Source organism: Gouania willdenowi, chromosome 6, assembly GCF_900634775.1.
Source record: "Gouania willdenowi chromosome 6, fGouWil2.1, whole genome shotgun sequence".
Taxonomy (NCBI): domain Eukaryota; kingdom Metazoa; phylum Chordata; class Actinopteri; order Blenniiformes; family Gobiesocidae; genus Gouania; species Gouania willdenowi.
The window spans coordinates 67,367,585-67,388,950 of NC_041049.1; the positions used below are offsets into that span (position 1 = coordinate 67,367,585).

General features: G+C 37.2%; 1 protein-coding gene across 1 annotated transcript; it reads right to left on the minus strand.

Moving 5' to 3' along the window:
- Positions 1-2,035: 2,035 nt before the first annotated feature.
- Positions 2,036-14,343, minus strand: chmp1a (charged multivesicular body protein 1A). Its single transcript, XM_028451500.1, has 7 exons — positions 14,206-14,343; positions 12,895-12,914; positions 12,712-12,789; positions 8,703-8,849; positions 8,500-8,628; positions 5,310-5,503; positions 2,036-3,043 (listed from the first exon to the last, which is right to left on the minus strand). The coding sequence occupies exons 1-7, from the start codon at positions 14,210-14,212 to the stop codon at positions 3,022-3,024; spliced, it is 597 nt and encodes a 198-aa protein (XP_028307301.1). The 5' UTR covers positions 14,213-14,343; the 3' UTR covers positions 2,036-3,021.
- Positions 14,344-21,366: the final 7,023 nt, after the last annotated feature.

Consider the following 21,366-nt stretch of genomic DNA (forward strand, 5'->3'; position numbering starts at 1 on the left):
TCTGTATGGTAGGTTCCTTAGTTTTATGGTTAACATTTTCAAGATTGAAAAAATGTTAAACTCAAACTAGCTCTGGGTTTAATTAAGCATTTGCATTTTTTTTTTGTCTTAAAAACATTTTATTTATTATGAGTGCTAAATTCTCCAGGTGTTCAAAGGTAACAGATTCAACTTTTTTTTCATGTACCAGTATTCTACAAGTTCTTAAAAATATATTAAAAAATATATATATGGAATTTGCTGGTTTAAAAATCATTTTTTATTATTAAAGGAACAATTTTGTGTCTCTTTCTGTCCGTTCCTTTGCATATTTTAGTTTTTTACAAACCCTCTCATTCTTTTTCAAATATCTTTAAACTTTCTGAGTTAGATGCTTTAGTACATTGGCAGTTTTGGCACTGCTTTAAATCTAGTAAGTTAACTTATATCTGCCTTATTGTTATACTGATTTTTGTTTGTGGGGCCCCCAGTTTGCAGAACTACATGGAGAGATCTATCAGTGGGTCCCATAACATATGTGGACTTTGGAGTCCAACGATTTTGAAAATTTTTGCCTCTATGATAGCAGTTTATTTTATTTTCAAGTAAATTTAGGATAAAGACAAGTTAATTTTACTATACGCAGATGAGAACTCAGCTTTGGGGCCCTCTTGTGACTCATGGGGTCATATGTTGCTGTATTTTTTTGCTTATAGCAAGAAAAGAATATGGTGATTTCATTGATTCTGCATTGACATTGATGCGTTTCACTTGCATGAGTAATGTCACGTGTACTTCACTCTGTGTGTGAAATTTCTACAGAAAGAGGGTGAGGCGGGGTGTAAATATTTAAAGTTGACCGCTCAATTTGCAGAAGTTGTTGAAGTGTTAAAATAAGTAACCTATTTACCGCTGAACGCCACAAGTTTTATCTGCAACTGTTTTTATTGGAACATTTAGAATAAACACTCACTCTCAAATCAACTTTATCCTTATTTCTTTAAACTTGATCTTTTCCTTTTTTTTTTTTGCAGTTTTTCAGAACGTCTGCACGCCTAATAGCACATACCACGTTCCCGAGAATTCAGTCTAATGACTCGTTCCACCGAGTAAAAAACGGTCTCCGAGACGCTCCTGACATCCGCTCATAGAATATCCATGTAAAAATACAGCCCAATTCAACAAGCATTAAAGGATAAGTAGTCATTTTAAAAATGAAGCCCCTGTGGCACATACGGAGTAATGGGCCACATACCAATAGATTGGTATGATTCGGTACCACTAACTGTCGCAATATTTGACTCACAAATAAATGAGAACACGACTAATGGAAATTGTCAAAAAAAAAAATGAGGTGTCGGGCCCCTCATCAAATTGTGCGAGGCATAATCGTGATCTACGTTGAATTACCTTTGAAACAATATATCGCACGACTTTGTTCCCATACATTATGAAATTACCGGAAATGGGAGGTGGGGGGGGGGCTATTTCAAGAAAAGGGCTCCGAGAGTCTTATCATATTCATTCATAGAGTATTCATACCAAACTGCATTCCTATCTAACGTGAACTAACGGAGGAGTAGTCATTTAAAAAATGGGTCCCCCCTGGTGCCTCGGGGGCACCAGGGGGGACATACGGAGTAATGGGCCCCATTCATATATTGGTATGAATCAATGATTCGATACCACCAGCTGTTGCAATATTTGACTCACAAATAAAGGGGAAAAACGACTAATGGAAAATGCCAAAAAAGATGACCGGGCCCCTCATCGAATTGTGCGAGGCATAATCGTACCAAACTGCATTCCGATCTAACGAGAAATAATGGAGGAGTAGTCATTTAAAATATGGGGCCCCCGTGACAAGTATGGGGTAACGGGCCTCAAATCGAAAATCTGGCTCCGTGCGTCGATGCGTACACATCCATAGATTATACCTACCAAATTTCAGCACGATCCGTTCACGAATAACAGAAAAGTAGTGATTTTAACAACAAGAAGAACACAGGAAATGGCGTTTTGAGCCTGGTAACCCCGCCTAAAAATAAGTCAAGTGTCAGAGAATGAGATTTTTTTTTATTCCACAAGATAAATATACAAACACAGAAGTGCTTACTGTGTTAAACTGAACAGAAGCTTTCTCGTCCTCCTCCTCCTCTCCGAAATCCAGCTTATAAACCTCCCGTCTTTATATCTGTAATTTTCTCTCAATCTAAACTTGTCCAGTCCTTTTAGAGCATCTATGGTTTCTGTTGTGAATATTCAGCCAGAAACAGGAAGTCTGTGTCATTGCTCATTAGAAATATCTTCAGTTAAAACCCACAGAGGACGGATCAAGTTGCCGTGATCACAATCGGAACGGAAAGCATCTCCAACAATGGAGATCTACTAACTACTTTCTGTCAGGCACTGAGAGGAAGCACCGCGTAAAGTCCTGTACCCCACAAATAAGGCCTTTTAAAAGCAAACTCAAAGTAAAGGCAGAATACACAAAAACAAGCAAAGATGAACCCAGGGAGGAAAAACCTTAACCCATAATAAACAGATTCATGAGCAGGAGAAACTCTTCACTCTGTCAGATATGTCATATTTACGTCCTTTGATTGAAAACTGGACACAAAAGCATTTAAATCATCCATCGGATCCCAACACCTGCTTGTTAAAACTCTTTTTCATTTGTAAAACGTGTTCATATTCATCTCAAATCCTAAAGAGATTCTAGAGGCAAAAAAGGACAAACAATAGGGGAAGGATAACAAATAGAGGGAAATGTCAAAGCAGGACCTGAAGGTGGACTGAGAGATAGATATACACACTTCCTCTGTGGTATTTCTAGCCAGCATGTGATGGTATTAGTTTGTGTTTATTTTTAGAGCGAGGGGAAAGAGCGGGCGGAGTGTGTGTGTGTGTGTGTGTGTGTGGATGGGATGGTAATCGATAGTCTCATTAAGTCCTCCTTGTAAGAACAGTTTGATAAACACACATGCAGCCCCTGTCGGCCCGTCCACTGTTTTCTGCCTGTCGTGTCTTGCTGCTTGTCCTTCAGTTTCTCAGCTCTGCCAACCTGTGAGACGAGCACAGAGCACATGGTGAAGGAAACAAAACAGGAAGCCTGTCTGCTATCCTGGTGATCTTACAGGTGAAATGTATAGGCTGAAAGAGTCCAGCCTCCTCCTAACGCACAGTACAACAATCATTCTATCAACGTCATCAGAGAAAGAAAAAAACAAATAACAATAGTGCTAAGTCAATGCTTAGCTAATGCTAGATTCATGCTATTGCTAGATTAACGCTTTGCTATTACTAGGTTAATTTTATTGCTAGGTTAATGCTTAGCTACTGCTATGTTAATGTTATTGCTAGGTTAATGTTATTGCTAGTTAATGTTAAGCGATTGCTAGGTTAATGTTAAGCTATTGCTAGGTTAATGTTAAGCTAATGCCAGATTAATGTTATTGCTAGGTTAATGCTTAGCTATTGCTATGTTAATGCTTAGCTAATGCTAGGTTAATTTATTGCTAGATTAATGCTTAGCTAATGCCAGATTAATGTTATTGCTAGGTTAATGCTTAGCTATTGCTATGTTAATGCTTAGCTAATGCTAGGTTAATTTATTGCTAGATTAATGCTTAGCTAGCTAATGTTAGGTTAATGTTATTGCTTAGCTAATGCTAGGTTAATGTTATTGCTAAGTTAATGCTAATGCTAGGCTAATGCTAAATGCTATTTCAAGGTTATTGCTAGGTTAATGCTATGATAGACTAATGTTATTACTAGGTTAATGTTATTGCTTAGCTAATGCTAGGTTAATGTTATTGCTAAGTTAATGTTAATGCTAGGCTAATGCTAAATGCTATTGCAAGGTTATTGCTAGGTTAATGCTATGATAGACTAATGTTATTACTAGGTTAATGTTATTGCTTAGCTAATGCTAGGTTAATGTTATTACTAGGCTAATGCTAATGCAATGTTATTGCTATTGCCAGGCTAATACGATTGACAGGCTAATGCTATTGCAAGGTTATTGCTATTGCTAGGTTAATGCTAATGATAGGTAAATGCTATTGGTAGACTAATGCCATTGCAAGGTTATTGCTATTGCTAGGCTAATACTAATGCTTGGCTAATATTAATGCTAGGCTAATGTTATTGCTAGGCTAATGTTATTGCTAGGCTAATGTTATTGCTAGGCTAATGTTATTGCTAGGCTAATGCTAGGTCAATGCTTATGCTAGGCTAATGCTATGCTATGCTAATGCAATGTTAATGTTATACTAATGCAGTGCAACTTGGGCCAGCACCTGCACCCTCACTTGCATTTTCTTCAGGAAACATATAGTTTTGTTTTTTTTTTAAAAAGGCCAATTATCGTACATCTTATGTACATCTAATACACAACCCACCCCCAACCTCACAATTGTTTTTATTATTTATATATTGGTAATACTGATATATGCATATTTTTTTTAAATAATATAATGTATTGTCTTTTATTGACTAAATTTATTGTTTTATGGTATATGTTTTTTTTGTAACTTCCTTGATTTTTTCTGTTTTATCCAAGGACATTTTAATGTTTTCACATTTCTCTTACTTTTAAGCACTGTTACATTGTCTATGAATACTGCTTTGAATTTCCAAATGCTTTTATTTTGAATTGATGACATTTTGAAGTGAGTCTGAATTAAATTATTACACAAAAGATATGCAGTTACCAACTGCCTTTTTTCCATAATAAAAGTCTCTTTTTGTCCTCTGTTTGCTTCCAGATATGCTAATTTTGATGATTTAACTGCAAGTATAGTACATATAGTACATAGGTCAAAGCAAGACTAAATAATTATCTAGTTTAGGGAAATTGTAGAAAACAGTTTTGACTCTTATCTGTGGAGAATAATACATGAAAGAATGTATCTGATGTATTACAACTTTTAGTCAATGTGATCAACTCTCTCATTAGTTTTTAGACTGTAGAAATTATAACAGAGAAAAAAAACAAGAATCGACACAGAGCTAGCCAAGTTTGTATAATTACTAAAATGTAAAATATCACATTAACATGTAAGAATAAATTATTAATAATAATAAATAGATAAAATGTAATGACATTTGACTATTTAATAAAACCCAGAAAAACTAGAGAACTGAAAAACATGTTTACATCATTAAAATGTAATTAATTCTTAAAAAATTAAATCTTATTACATTTTCCATATACTCTACATTATCTAATAAACTGTGTCTTTTATTAGGAGTAAGCCCTGCTGCTGCTGATGATAGTGTGAGTGACACAGTGTGTGTGTGTGTGTGTGTAGGGTGAGGGTCTTTACCGTCGGCTCAGCAGGTCTTCCTTGTCCTGGCTCCGTGCACTCTCAGCTCCCACTGAGGTGGCTCCGGCCGGCAGCTGGTTGAGCTGGTCCATCACCTCCAGGCCGCCCTCCTCTGCTATCTGAAGAATCAGGTCGTCCACCTGCTCCTGGGGTGTGGTCAGGGTCATCGCAGAGCTCATGGAGTCCTCCATCACCTGGAAACACATCACAGGAGTTGGAAAATAACCAAAACAATGCATTTAATAGTAGTGCTATGTATAGAGGAGTAGTAGATTCAGGAATTCATGGAGAACATCGCCACCATGTGGAGAAAACGTTGGTGGCAATGCACTAAACGTACGGTAGGCGTCCACAGGAAACAGCCCATCAAGCACCAAACCAGGGGGTTCAATGTGAAAACGCATGTGGCAAAATGTGTGTTTTCATGATATGTTTGTGTTAATTTTTCACAGTGCAACATTGTTGTTTGATCTAATCTAGTTATTCTACAGCCAAAATGGGCAACTTTTATCACTGAAGGGCCCACAAAATATGAATGTTTGATCCAAAGGCAAAAAAAATGTCAGCATTTGGAATAAAGATCAATCTGGTTCATACATTGATACAAAAAATAAACAAAACAATATTTTTTTGTCTATTGATGTTGTTGTTTTGTTTGTTTACATAGTTCTTTTGTTTATTTTTTGTTGTTTTGTATGTTTTTTTTGTCTTTTGTGTACTGTATATTTGTTATTATTTTGTATGTCTGGAGTAATTTTGTGTCTTTTTCTGTGATTTTGTGTATTTTTTTGTATATTACGAGTCCTTTTATGTATTTTTGATGAAATTTTGTGTGTTTTTGTTGTCATGTTTTTGTATATTTGTTGTTTTGTATGTTTGGAGTCATTTTGTGCATTTTTGTTGCTGTTGTGGTAAAGTATAGAGGAATATATTTTCATACAGCTGGCCATCCATAAATATTAGATGACTGTTGATCCATAGCAGAACCGTTACACCCTTCTAATAAAACCCTCGACTTCGATCCATATCCCCCGTCTGTCATTATACCAAGCTACATTATTGTCTAAAGATTATTCAAATAATACCAAAGGTAGAGCCTCGGTTTTCTGTTTACATTTTTTTTCCTATTTTGTTTTTAGAGTAAAGCCATTTCCATTTTATTTCCGTTCCATCACCTTTCGCAATAATGAGATGTCATTACTGGCTATTAAACTTACTCAAATTGTGCAAAAGAATGCTTAAGAGGGTTAATTGAGGTAACTAGGGGTGGGAATCTTTAGGCACCTAGCGATTCGATTCGATTACGATTCAAGGGGCTTTGATTCTAAATCGATTATTAATGTATTTTGATGCATGTTTTATTCACAAGATATCTGTTGTATTCACTGTGTCCACTCACTGTATAAATATATATATATATATATATTATTTGTAGTTAGAAAAAAAAGAGATACATTACCATTCATTATCCTTTATTACACTAATGGAAGCAGTATGTGAACTGAAAATGTACAAGTTTTTGAAACAAAGGGAGTAGCAGCCTTTCTTGTAACATAACTTCAATTGGAGTAAAAAAAAAAAAATGATGTATGACATTAGCTTCCAGTCATTAGAGATAAAGTACGCAGTTATAAGATGTCCACGCATCACATGTCATTGCTATCCTACCCGCTTTCTGCAGCGATGCTATGACTTCTGTGGTTGGTTGTAAAGCTTCGGGAAGGCCGTATCATTAAAGTGACGTCAAGAAGGGATGGTATATCTAGGCTCCAAGTATTCGGCAGTGCACAAAAGCCCTTTTTGTTTCACCTTTTTTTCAGACTTTTAAACGACCTCTAAAATATAGATTTTCGATAACTGGAAATTAAAGAATTGATTCAGAATCGTCCACCTCCGAATCTGGATGCATCTAAGAATCGATTTTTTCTCCCACCACTAGAGGTAGCTAACATAATCAATTTTACATTTCTACGCTACAAGCAAGATTATGAAGCATGAAATTTTGCACAAGATTTGACATGTCCGTCAGTTTGCGACCCTTGCGAGTCATTCATCCACTCGTTTTATAAGGAAATGTATCGTGTTAACGCGTGACACTGTGACATGTACAGGTAGGTGGGGGTTTAATGCAGTGGTTCTCAATTTGTAGGTAGGGACCCCAAATTAGGTTTAAATTTAGTTTAAACAATCAGTTCAGTTACTTTGAATTTAGCCTCAAGTAAACAATGTTAATTTCATGAGTACAACACAATAAAACCAACCAAAAGCTTTAATTAGACTATTCCATCCTTAAAAAACTTGTGTGACACTCGTTTAGCTTCACAACATAAATCATAGGTAAGATTTAGGGAAAATCTAGATATCTGTAAAAAGCTGCTCTGAAACCAGTCCAGGAATGGTCTAAGACTGGTTTAAAATTGATCCCATAGTAGCTTACATTTAAACCACAGCATCACTAACTGTTGCTTTCATTGAGAGCCAAACTACACAGTAGAAGCTCTGACCGCTCAATAAAATGTCTCTTTAACCTATTTATAATTGATTGTTGTGAATGCCAGTGCTGCCAGTGGATGAGCAGGGATTTTATCTTCTTAGTGTGTTTTCCTTCCTGACAAGTGATTGAATTGATTAACGTGGCTTTAAAACGAGCCGTTCTTATACCTTGGAGAACAAGTGCACAACAGGGATCCTACACTTTTTTCACAATGATTTTTAGAAACTGGTATGCAGCACTTTCACTTTGAGATAATGCTTAACACACCTTTGGGGTTCACATATTTTAAACATTAAAATAAAACAGCCTATATTTTCAGAACTTTTCCAAAACAGTTCAAATATTCTTTTCAAGACTGAGAAATTGTTTTTTCAAATTCCATAACTTTTCCAGGAATTTCATGACCATGGGGACCCTGGCAGAAGAATGTGAAGGCAAACTGAGGCAAATCGAGGTGTTAAAAGGATCCCGTATTGTCATTCCAACCAAGTCGGAATTTCCTGGTCTAAAAGCACCATAACACCTAAATGTCACTGGGACTAGAGAGAATGCAGGACTCCTCTGGTTTTCCACTGACATTTTTCATGATTTTAAATGCTTCCTGGTGATTAAAGGAGCCGAAAATTGTACATTTGCATTTGTAAAGGTGATCCTCCTGAGCTGAAAGAGATTTCCAAACATGTTGCAAACACTCACCGAGGTGTGGACGTCCAGGTTCTGCACCTGGGTTTCAAACTTGTCCATAACAGCAGAGACCTTCTGGAGGTCCATAGAGTTCAGAGCTTTGTCCAGCGCCTTAGTTACCTGGCCCATGTTTTTGGTCACCTGATGGAAAAGGATAGGGTGAAATCTGCCAGTCTGATTTCACAGCAGTTTGTTTCAAAAGCACACACACTTACTGCCTTCATGGTGACGGCCGTCTGGACTTTAGAGGCCACCGCGTCTACCCGTGAAGCCATACGCAACCAGTTCAAGCCTTCGTTTTTCTTACGGATGGCGTTCTCCGCGTAGACTTTGGCTACTTCTACATTCTTCTGCTGCAGAGCCTGTGGAGCAGCAAACACATCATCATCCATACGTTATGTACACTATAGTCTGTCGAGGGACTAAAAATTCCTGAATCAGATTTACTGATAGGAAGCTTTAGATTCCCTGAAGCTCAGACAGGAACAGATGAACTCTGGGTCCATTCTGAAACATATCTCACAGCTAAAGCCTAGATAAGATCTGCTTTTCTTACAGTATATGAAGCGCCACAATGCAAAACCAAGCAGCACATAAACTGTGTTAATCCTGCTGTCATTAATCTAATACATAATTGTTAAAAAATTAAGTATATTACCATATTTGTAAGAACGCTTTAAAGAGAATCCTCTTTATTGTTATTATTCGTCTTGCATATGTTTTTTCAATGGTAAGTTGCCCCCCACTTTTAGTCCGATTTTACCAATAAGCTACCCCAACCCGACAAATTGATTAACCCTGCAAAACATTTTCAGGAGGGTCACCCTACTGCTGATAGAAAGGAAGCTAAGGAAGTGCTCATGTATTTTAATTTTATTTTTGTAATGTGTTATTTTATTTCAGTACATTTTCATCCAACACAATAGTTTATTATCTGTTTTTTGTGCATGACAATTATAGCTTACGGCATTCTGCCTTCCATTTTCTCTGTAAATGCAGTTTATCTAATTTATTTTATTAAATATATATTCAAAGGTCATTATACTGTTAATGATTACTTTTCTGTATTTCATTTCATTTTGTTGAGTGTTAATTGACTATAACACAAGTCAGCAACCAATCATCACGTCGAGTGATGAACGAACGTTCGGCCACCGAAAATCAGAGACCAGAGACAGAGACGCGCAGAGAGCAGGAAAAAGAGAGCAGAGCACTGACAGTCACAGTGAGATTGTTCAGTGCTGCAGCTCGTTATTGATTAGAAGAAGAACAGACTCCAAAGCGGAGAAGCTGCTCTTTGTCAACAACATAAATGCACTTTGTATTTTCATCAGCCCAGTCAGTTATAGGCCTGTGCAATATTATTTAATGTACACGACACGAGTGGGGTTAAGTTAAACATTTTATTTTGTATTTCATTTTTATTGTACAATCTTTGTGCTAAATACATATTTACATTAATTTATTTATTTACTTATTCTTTGAAGTATTAATATTAATTTTGGCAATTGCAATGTCTTTGTTTTAGCGAGGTTAGCACACAGTCATAAACGCAATGGTAATGTTATAATTGGCATAATCATTTATTTAAGTTTTCGGTCTTGGTTTCCTCATAATCGGTTTTTGTTTTGGCCAAGAATTTTCATTTCTGTGTATCCATAATCAGGTCCCATTAAGTAACGTTGCTAAAAACCTCCATAAAGATGTTGACCGAGTAACACTGTGCTCATTCTTTTTTTTTTTTTTTTTTTTTCTTGTCTGCACATTCTGTCGAAGGTTAACACTACAAGAAGTGCAATCTTTTAACAGCAATGCATATTTTGTTATTGCAATTAAATAAATTTATTTATTTCATTGCATAATTGTGACCGTCACCAGCCCTCCCTAGGGAAGGGTAAGAAATACTTTATTAAAGGGAGGATGTAAAAAAAGAGAGAGGGCAGTGTTACACCAAGGTGAGGGGTTGGAGGGGGGTGGGGAAGTTAACAGGGAAGAGGGATACAAGATAGGAAATGGAATGGGTGGGGAGTAGTCGATAGATTTCAAGTGATGCGATGTGAAATTGTGGTTGTGTATATTGTGCTTATTGTTGAGTTATCAAGCCAGTTTGGTGACCAGTGTGCGGCTTAGGAATAATGGTGGTGGCTGTGAGCAGAGGAAGAAGTGAGTGGAAATTCCATAAAACAGGTATTTGGGAACAACGTGTCTGTGGTTGAGCCCAGTATGAGTGTTATCCCACAGCCCAAGGCCAGTGCATCCATGACAAATGTATTTCCAAGAACCGCCACTGCAAAACCCACGAGCCGCCCCTGGGCCCCGGAAGCAGCCAGGCCAGCAGCAAGAGCTGGCAATCCGGGGGCCCCCGGCGACCACCACACGGCCAAGCAGCCCCCCGAACGCCCCCAAGATCCCAAACCGAGAGGCAACCATCGCCCCCCCCATACACACCCGAGAAAGCCCCAAGGAGCCAAGGACCCAGCGCACCACGCCACCAATCCAACCCCCAACCCCCAGACCCCCCACCCCATCCCCCCCCACCCCCCCCACACCCCCGCGCCCAACCCCACGAGGGGAGGGCCCAGAGAGCTCCCCGCCCGAGACCCCAGCGGAGGAGCCGAAGCCCACGCCCAGCAGACGACCAGAGCCACGCCGAACGGGCAGCCGGCGGGCACCCGCCGCCGGGCCCAGAGCCAGCAGGGACCCGACCCCAGGCCAGAGGGACCCGGAATGGACGCAGCACCAGGAGCAGCCCGCCCAGGGAGGACGACCACACCCCAAGCCGCATAAGGCACCAGGGGGCCGCCGGGAGTCTCCCCGCCGGCCCCCAGGCACCCCAACCTAGCCCCCCATGGCGCCCCAAATCACCTATTGTTGATGTCGCCCGCGCCACGGGCTTTATTTTTTTAATTTATTTATTTATTTATTTTTTTAAAAGCCAGGGCCCCCTCCAAGGGCCAAGCCAGACCGCCTTGCCGGGATGTGGCTCCCTGTGCATCCCCAGCACCCTGCCTCACGGGGCACTGCCCAAGCAGGGGCCGTACCATTAGGTATGCAAGGGCGCTGTGCTCTGAGACACACTGTATAATATATTAATTAGAGCCACTTTCGTTCCTGCTAAATGAGTGTGTGAGAGCTGGTTGTGTGAGGAAGTGAGTCATCAATTTAAATGGACACCAGTTTGACTAAAACACCAGTGAAGTTTCGACCAGCTCATTGTGTTTTACTATGAAACCACGCACAGAGTGAAGGATGATTCCACTTTACATGTAATATACGCTATTATCAGATTAACATGCACAGTCTTTAGTTGTTGTATTATCACTAATGGTGTCATTAAGGAAGTAAGTTATATGTAATACATGATGAAAAGTGAACTGACAGTGCAGAATAAATGACCTACTAACTCAGTGAGGACTAATGAATTTCACATTTACCTGTAGTAGTTTATGTTTAAAAAAAAATTAATACAATAAAAGGGCTTTTTTTAATAAATGCTAACTCATCACCACAATGACTCAGCTGATTATTGTCTGTAGGAATTTGAGTTTTATCAAAATAGCACGTGTTTGAGGAACCAGTAACAATGTGATGTTTAAATGACAAACAATGTCATTACAGAATGAACGTTTACTAGTGCTGCTTAATAAGAATTGGAAGAGGGAAAACGTTAAAGGGTGTCTGTAGTGAATTTTAACTGTGAGCTTTATCAAAACATTACCCTTGGTTAGTTCACTCTTTCTCCTAATCACTTGCATTGTGCAGAACGATCTCTGTCGTGTCTCGTATGTAAACAGCGCAGCTGCGCCGATGCTCAACTAGAGCTCACAAAAACAACTTCATACACGTCAGAAGTAGCTCCATCACACATCCTTGTGTTTTCCAGAGTAATAATAAACAAAACAATGTTTTAAAAAAATGTGGGGAAAAAGCACTACAGTAACCTAAATAAAGAGGAAAATCAAAGAAAACCTGTGGGACCTAATGTAAACTCTGTCAAATCTGGCCAAAAATAGCTGCTAACGATGGATAGTGTTTAACGATATAAAATCTTTCAAAAAACAACTTGTTTATTGATAATACATTAAACATATCTGATGTAATATAGATTTCTAGAATAGGTAGCCTTCAAGCCGTGTTCAGAACACGAGAGAGAGAGAAAAGAAAAGAAAGGGGGTAGAATTTATAATTTCACCTTTACAACACGAAGATCTACAGCTCGCTCACCTTTTTGACTTTAGCCCGTTCCTTGTCAGACTCCTTCTCTGCCTTCTTAGCTAATCTCTCCAACTGCTTAGAGGTGAACTACATTCACAGGAAGACACAAAAGCAAAATAAAAATACACACACAATATATAATTGAATCAATAGCTGGGATACAAAGTTGTCCCCTGTTTTACATGAACATACCTTTAGCTGAAACAATGTTTCTAGGGAGAGATAAAGAGAAAAAAACAAGTTTTAAAAAGTTCAATTATAATGATATCAATTAAATTACTGACTGCCATCAATCCCTGCTTTCTTTTCTCATTTTATACACAACTCAATGTAAAAATGTGTTCAATAATTGAAGTGTCTATTGATACAGAAATGTATCAATAGCCCCTGGGACTATGGGTATGTTTTCCAGACCTTTTGTACATAAGCGTAATGTGCCTGCGTTATCACTGTCAGGATGGTCGAGTGGTCTAAGGCGCCAGACTCAAGAATTCTTCCTTCCGCTGCCGTGGGTTTGAGTCCATGGCAGCGAATATATATGAAAATATATATAATAATCAGTGACGTGCCGTCAGGGTAGGCAGTGCCTACCCAAGGGAGAATTGATATTTTGATTATTTTTGAAATTATAATATAATTATGCATTATTTATTTTTCCATTTCCAATAGCCTAGAGTACCTATAAGTTTGATTTGAATTGAATTAACTCTTGCCAGCAGAAATATATGAAATTGACATTGGTGGTCTCGATTTGCAACGTGCCTACCCAACCCTAGTGGTCACGGCAGTCACTAATAATAATCCATGTAATATATATGTTTTTCATTTTAACATATTTAACACTGCAAATTCCACCTTTAAAAATACATATACACAAAAAATTAACATTTTAGGGTATTTCCTGGTTTAGGGTTAGGGATATGATTAGGGCTAAAATAAGAGGGTTAGCGGGTAACTAAAAATAAATATGAGCTAAAATAAAACTGACGAAACTTTAAGTCACGTGGTGTATCTATCACGTCACCTAAACTGGCCAATGAGGGGCGTTCCGTATGAATAGACTGGTCTATTCATACGTTCCCGTATGAATTGCTACGGTCTTTAATAATTGCATGTGGCTGTACCTTTTTTAATCTAATAATTATTTTAAAATCCTTAAACATATTTAAAACTCTTAACAGATTGGTATTGTTTGGCAATTTTAATGTACTTCTTTTTCTTTAATAACGAGAGAGTATACACTTGAAATGTCTCCATTAATATTTGTCACTGTAATTTTCCACTCTAATGTGTCTTAAGCTAGTCCAACTCTGTGCTAAAACTAAATTGAACAGCAAAGTAAAAGTACAAGGCTCAAACAACAGGCAGTGCATCCAGCTCAGCTAGCCATTCAACCTGCTATCAGGCTAATCTTTGCATTCTGTTACAAAATCGCAAATTTTCATAAAAAAAAACAAATCTGTCGACACGGACATCCAGCTCAGATGTTAAACCGGGGCTTACCGTCCATGTCAGTGTAGATTTGACGCTATGGTCGCTTTGAAAAACGTGTTTTGGCTCCTTTTTCCTTATTTTTTAGCTAACAATTTGTTTTGATGTCCGCGCGTTCACTTCCTGGTGCCAGGAGAAGTCACGTGACGGGGGATGACGTACGAGTGGTCATGGCTCTGGGTACCACCCCTCATTTTAGCTAAACAATGCTATCATCTAGTGGGGGCATAAAGTACTACAGACACGTCCAGTAGTTACAGCTTTTCAGTGATTCAGTTTATACCCAAACAAAAAAGTAATAAGTAAATTCCTCAAATATTCATTTTTGTTGAACTATCTTTTTGGAAAATGTATATATATATTAACAATATGACATTTATTTCAAAAATATTACTTTAAGTAATTGTTTTGAATAAATAAAATACAATACATTTTGTGTGTTACTTTCACTAAATAGCAGCTACGCAAACTGAATGATTACACCTAATGTCTAATAATTACACTTAATGTGGCTCACGAGCCATATAGTTGACACCTCGGATTTAAGTACTCTGAGCCAGAGTTGCTTACCTCTGTCGATAAATATGCAATATAAGGTAAGTTAATTTAATGTATTCTTTTTTTAAATGTTTTAAAATTTCTGGTTGGAATGCAAACTTGCAGTTGTTTGACAGCTACAAATCAATAAATTATTTTGTTTGGTCTTTTCATGCAGGCGTTTGCATTAGCGGTGTCCCGGTACAACTTTTTCACTTTCGATATGATACCGGTATTGCAGCCTTAAGTATTGGCCGATATCGATATCGATACTATACGATATCATCACCAATCATACATACTTTTATTACTTATTTTGTAGTGTGGAATGTTAGAAAAAGCTTGATCAAGTGATGTTACTGAAACAGAGAACAATAGTCAACAATTCAAGTTCACGTCAGTTATTTTTTACTGTCAGTATATGGTGGGAACAACTGAGGGCGACGACAAAAACAACAAAAACTTATCGGAGCACTTTAATTGGAGATTTTAGATGCAGTCCGATAAAATCCGATATTCTTTTTTTTTTTTTTTTTTTTTTGGCTGATATCGGACCGATATCCGATATCAATATTGGATCGGGACACCCCTAGTTTGCATGTTCTCCCTCAGCCTGCATGGATTTTTTTGGCCTGTCCAGATTCCCCCACAGTCCCTCCCTCAGTGGAGTCTATAATTTGACTATTGTGGGGTTATTATTTGTGTGTACCTTACTTCTGCACGCATTGAGGTAATTTTCATTTTGAGAATTTTGTGAGGATCACATATTTTCAAAAAATACAAGGAGGATTTGTATTATATATGATAATACCAAGAAGGAATAATTTAATAACTACTATATTGTTCTTTTGACAATTTTCCTTTTTTTAAATTTAATAAAAAATTTTTTATTAGCATCTTTTCAGGTGATCATAAGGAATTTAGACATTTTCCTATGATGATGATAAATGTGCTCTCTTTTTCTGAGACTGTGAAGGAATGTTTGGGTTAGCTTAGCATGTAAGCTGCTCTGACTGTGCATTATCAAAGGACTAAGCCAGAGTATTGAATGGGGCACCAATTGTAAAGTTGCCTTTGCTAAAATAAACAGCAACTTTTTGCAACATTTGGCAACAAACCACGTTAAAAAAAAATATATGGGATTTTATTTATTATTTTTGACTAGATTTTCTAGTAAAATTAAAATGTCGATGTTAAATTTAAATGTTAAATCTAAATGTTCAATGTAAACCTTAAATGTTAAATCTAAATCCAAAAGTTAAATCTAATTGTCACGAGTGAAAGAAAATATTTAGCTAAAACATTACGACATTTAGATTTAACATTTAACAATCACATTTAATATTTAACATTTATATTTAACATTTATATTTAGATTAAGATTCAATATACATTTAGATTTAACATTTACATTTAATATTAAACATTTATATTTAACATTTATATTTAGATTAAGATTCAATATTATACATTTAGATTAAACAATGACATTATATTTTTACCAAAAAAAAAAATATATATATAAAAAATTTCACAAATATTGCTTAATCTGGTATGCTGTTTATTTTAGCATGGGCGACTTTACAATCGACGCCTCATAGTATTAGGTTTATTATCAGTTTAAATTCTTATCAGGGTAATAATAATTTACTAAAAATATGCCATTATGCATGCAATGTGCATTATTGTGCATCCATGAAGAAAAACCATAATAGCTGTCTTGTCACACACATACAGCAAAGGCAAGTGTGTGTCTGTGTGTGTGTGTATGAATATACACATTAACAGACAGACTTTCAGATTAAACTGACTCCTCAGCACTTTTACAGACATTGAAATTTGTCACCCTGAAGTAAAAGCCTCAGGCTGGTTTCAGGCCATCCCTTCAGGAAACCTGTGTCAGCAATACTATTGCTTCATTCCAGTGTGCGGCCGCTCATATTTGGGTCTTTTGAGCCGGCGTGGATGGAAAACACAGGAGTCTCTGTGCTGACCTCCCCTGAACACTCTGAGAGGTCTTTCAGGTGGACCCGGGGTCTGTGTGATGCCTCTGGTTACAAGCCTGCACTCACACTGACTGTAAATGAACTTGGACATGGTCGCTGCAGCCCAGTGTTGGAACGCTTCAAACAGACAGAAACACAGATACACCCATGCAAACCCAAACCTTAACCCTAACCCTCCAAACATAAAAAATCTAACACTTTAGCTGAACATGACTCCTGTGCTAACTCCTGTTACCTCATAAATCACATTCACTAATGTCTTTTCCTATTTTTGGGTGAACAAAGGAGGCTTTCATTGCAGGTCTAGCATCGCATTCACGACAACTCGTGAACAACAGATAATCCCAGTCTATTAAATGTAACTGGATTCATTTTGTGAGTCAGTTTAAGACCATATGCACACACTTCTCTCTTTATGATTCAGACTGTGGAAACACACCCTCTGTCTGTCTCTATCAACTCCTTGTGTGACTTCTTATATAACTTAGTATAAGTCTGCGTTTGGTGATACAATAACAAACTGGATGTGCTTTTTAACCGCCCCAGATAAACCAATAAGGACAGGTTAAGGAATGTAAAGCTCCTAAATGTCCTATTTTTAATACAAGAAGGTTTTATTGTATTTACATGATATTAAGGCAGTGTTAAATACTGTATTTTATGAGCCCACATTATGCCTCCAAAGAAGTGATCACCTTCTACAGACATTGGCAACTTTTATCACTGTGGGAGCCACAAAAAGGTCTCAGTCTAAACCAACAACATTAATGTCAGCAATTAGAATAATGACCAAACTGAACATTAATACAGGGTTTTGTGAGTTTTTGGAGTCATTTTGCACAAGTTTCATGGGGTATTGTATGATTTTATTGTTGTTTTATGTGATATTAGTCTTTTTGTGCATTTATTTTGGTTGTGCATTTATTTTGGTTGCAGCACAAACCTACTAAGTCCCTGTGTAAGTTTGTCACGGGCTAAATACTTTCTCTTTAATCTAAACATCCTAAACAAGATGGAACAAAAAACCGGAAAAGGAGACACTGAATGAGTCTGAAACATATTGCAACCGAAGGGCCAACTTTTCAGAGTGGAAACAATAAATGGCATCAAAGGTTTTTCATTGTAAATACTTGTTATGACTAGAGCTGGTTGGTTCATAATTTAGGATAAGGAATGAAATTGTTGTACTGAATCCGACACAGATCCGTGAGTCCTGATTCAGAACAACGATTGTGTGCGGGATCCACAAAGGACTTAAAGTCAGCAAACTCACCATAAATACGGCGTGCTTAAATGTTTCCTTTGAATTGATTCACTGATGTAATTTCAAATATAACTAGGCAAGACCGGTATTCCCAAAGCGAATACATATCAGAATCAGAATCAGAATCAGAAATGTTTTATTGGCCAAGTACAGTTTTTAAGACAGCACAAGGGATTTGACTTGGTAGTCGGTGCGCAAAACAAAAAACAAAGAAACAAGCCAGCAACAATAATAACGATAATGATGATAAATATAAAGGATGAGGGATACATTTGCCAAATAGAAATGTTCATGTGAAAGACATCTTATTGTGTGTATTTTGTTGTTGAGTAATGTCCCTTTATGTTGTTCTTTTCACGAATTAAATTGAAAGTAATAATGCAGGAAAAACAGAAGGAAATGTTGTTCAATGGTACCAGTCTGAGCACTGTATCCCAATTTGTGGCCAAGTTGAACTTTGACCCCTACCGATCTTTTTGCTGGTAGGTCGTACAGCTTCGGGCCAATGAAATAAAATACTCCACTTGAGATGAGCTTTTCATAAATGTAAGCATCAAACTTGTACAATAAATATTCACCAGTCTGGGCACTGTATCACAATTTGTCCGTTAGATATTCGTACTCCAAAAAAGACACAAAATAATTAAACCACAAAGACAAAAAAAGACACGCCCCTCCTGTATTAATGCTCAGATCAGCCATTATTCTAAATGCTGACATAAATGTTGATAACGTGGCCCTAGGATCAGATACAACCACATTTTTGTGGCGCCCCCGGTGATAGAGTTGGTTGCTCATCCCTGTTTTAAAGTGTGAATGATCATGGTACCAGGATCAGGATCACTGCCAATATCTGGCAAAGAGGAGATTTGGCACATGGCGGAGGTTTGCGCCCTCTGAGGGCTCAAGTTATTTGTAAATTGTCTGTTTTTATATTTAATGTCTGATTTGACTTTATAATTTCTGTCTATATGTTGCACTGTAATTTAAAGCACAATAGTTGTGAAATGTGCTACACAAATACATTGGCCTTGCTTTTAGTTCTATATCCTATATAAGCATCTCTATGTAGCCTCTCAGCAGCAGAAAATGTGAGTTAATATGAGGTTATGGGTGTGGAGTGATTTCCTTTTACTCACACAAGAGCAGTCACTTCTATGTACTGTGTCTAGTCAATAACTGCATTGTTTTCTATTTATAAAAAAAACTACCAGCTCCATATATGAACTGAATTTCCAGAAGTGATCACTTGGAAAAAATGCACCTATTCACCTTTAAGTAGCTCATCATCTTTCCAGCAGTGGAAATGTGTAGGTCTGTGAGTCACAAACTTGACTCAACCAAGAAAGGCTTAGAAAAAGCTTCGTAAAAAACAAAATAAGAGCTTATATTTCTAGGAATCTACATGTTTGTGTCGCTCCTCTGAGAAGCAGCAGTAGAAGCAGCTTTCTGACATGAGTGATGGAGAGTAAATCTGTGTTTCCGTTTCAGTTCCTCGACAAACACAACCTGCCTGAGCCTAAAATGTGAGTAAATCAGCTGTTAATGTGCTCCTCTTTGAAGATGATGATGGTAAGTGTGCGTCAGTGAGAGCGAGGAGCACACAGCCAGCATTTACACCTCTGAATAGAGTTTGGTGGGAGACCAACGAGAGACACGCCTTTCCTCAACCTCAGGCCCTCATTGGTATGTTTAACTTTAAACTGAATGCACACAGACACACGTGCACACACTGTGTACTGTGTGCATTTTAAAACCAGCCCAGGCCTTTATTTAAACACATGCTCACACACCTGGGGATCCTTTTTCCGTTACATTAATTACTTTTTAAACACTACAAACATACATCGTATCAGTTAGTAAAGCACTGCAGGAACATTGGTATCATCACAAACCCACCAAAATACTTAAAATAAATAAATATAACAACAGATTCTTAAATTGCAGCTATAATGAATGATTAGCGTTATCACTTTGACCCAGTGTTGGCCCTAAGAAATTTAGCGCCCTAGGATTTTAGTTGGTGTCCCTTTACATCACAGTAAATTCTACTGCCAATTTAGATATACTCACACAAGAACTTGAATATTTTTGTCTTTGACCATGTATTTTATTAATAACTAAACATTATTTGAATGTATAAATAGATAAAACATAGTCTAAACTAGCACTTTGCAACTGGTGGGTCGGGACCCAAAAGTTGGTTGCGGACTTGTACTGGGTGGGTCGCGGACAGCTGGTAAAAAATAAATAAATACTTAATGTCTCTCATGTTGGACTTGTCTTTTATTTTGAAAGAAAAATTCTTTTGATAGGCATGCTGTGAAATGCGTGTTGCACAGGAAAATATATAGATTTAAGTTTTAAAAAGATGATATGTTTTCAACAGCTATTTTTGAAAAACTAACATTGGTTGGATGAATTCTAAAAAAAAAAAAAAAAAAGTGGGTCGCGAGTTCATGAACGTGTAAAAATGTGGGTCCCAGGGTGAGACCAGTTGAGAACCCCTGGTCTAAGCAAAATGTGATAACTGTAAACAAGTGACGTGAATTATTTAGAAAATCAAAAAGGCAATTCACAGAATAAGGTATTATAGAAATCAGTATTAACAAATTAGGGGAAATACACAAAATAACTATTACAATTTATTTTTGATCAGAGACGTCTGTAGTGAAGAATACAATTTTTTCTTCCTTATAATATACTGTGCCATGACCCTGTTCTGTTGTTACGCTTTCTTTTTAAAACCATATTATAGACCATGGACAATGATCAGTGCGGGTTTTAGGGCCGGCTCTGGGCATAGGCGAACCAGGCAGTTGCCTGGGGCACTATCTGCTGGAGGGATGCAAAAATTTAATTCTCAAAGTTAAATAAAAAAACAAAAACAAATAAAAGATACGAATAATACATTTCAACTGATCCTTCACATTTACTTGACAAACCTCTGATACAAGTTCTAAAAAACAATCTTGTGTTAAAGTAAATTAATAAACATGAATAAAATGAATTGATTGTATTTAAAATATATATATATATATACTGTAGGTGGTTTCAGTCAATGAAGTGAGATAAAGGCTCCTTCGTGTTTTCCAATCTGAGCATCTATAACAGGAACAAATTAAGAATTAATTATGTATATTTTTGTCATTTAATTGTTTTGCTTTCATTTTGTCTATTACTCTGTTATTTATGTATTGTCATTTGGTGTATCTTTGGATTTTTGTGTATTTATGTTGTTTGTTTTCTGGAGTTATTTTATGTATTATTTAGCATATTTTTTGTTCATTTTGTGTTTTTGGAGTCATTTTGTGCGTTATCTTTGGGGGCCCCATAAAGTTATACCGAGGGTCGCATGTGGACCCT

Bases quoted from the DNA above. Each gene is read 5' to 3' on its own strand.
- chmp1a (XM_028451500.1), bottom strand. The intron at 5,504-8,499 runs GTGAGTGTTTGC...ATGTGTTTCCAG, and splicing joins ACCTGGACGTCCACACCTCG to GTGATGGAGGACTCCATGAG. The intron at 3,044-5,309 runs GTAAAGACCCTC...CTCGTCTCACAG, and splicing joins GAAGACCTGCTGAGCCGACG to GTTGGCAGAGCTGAGAAACT.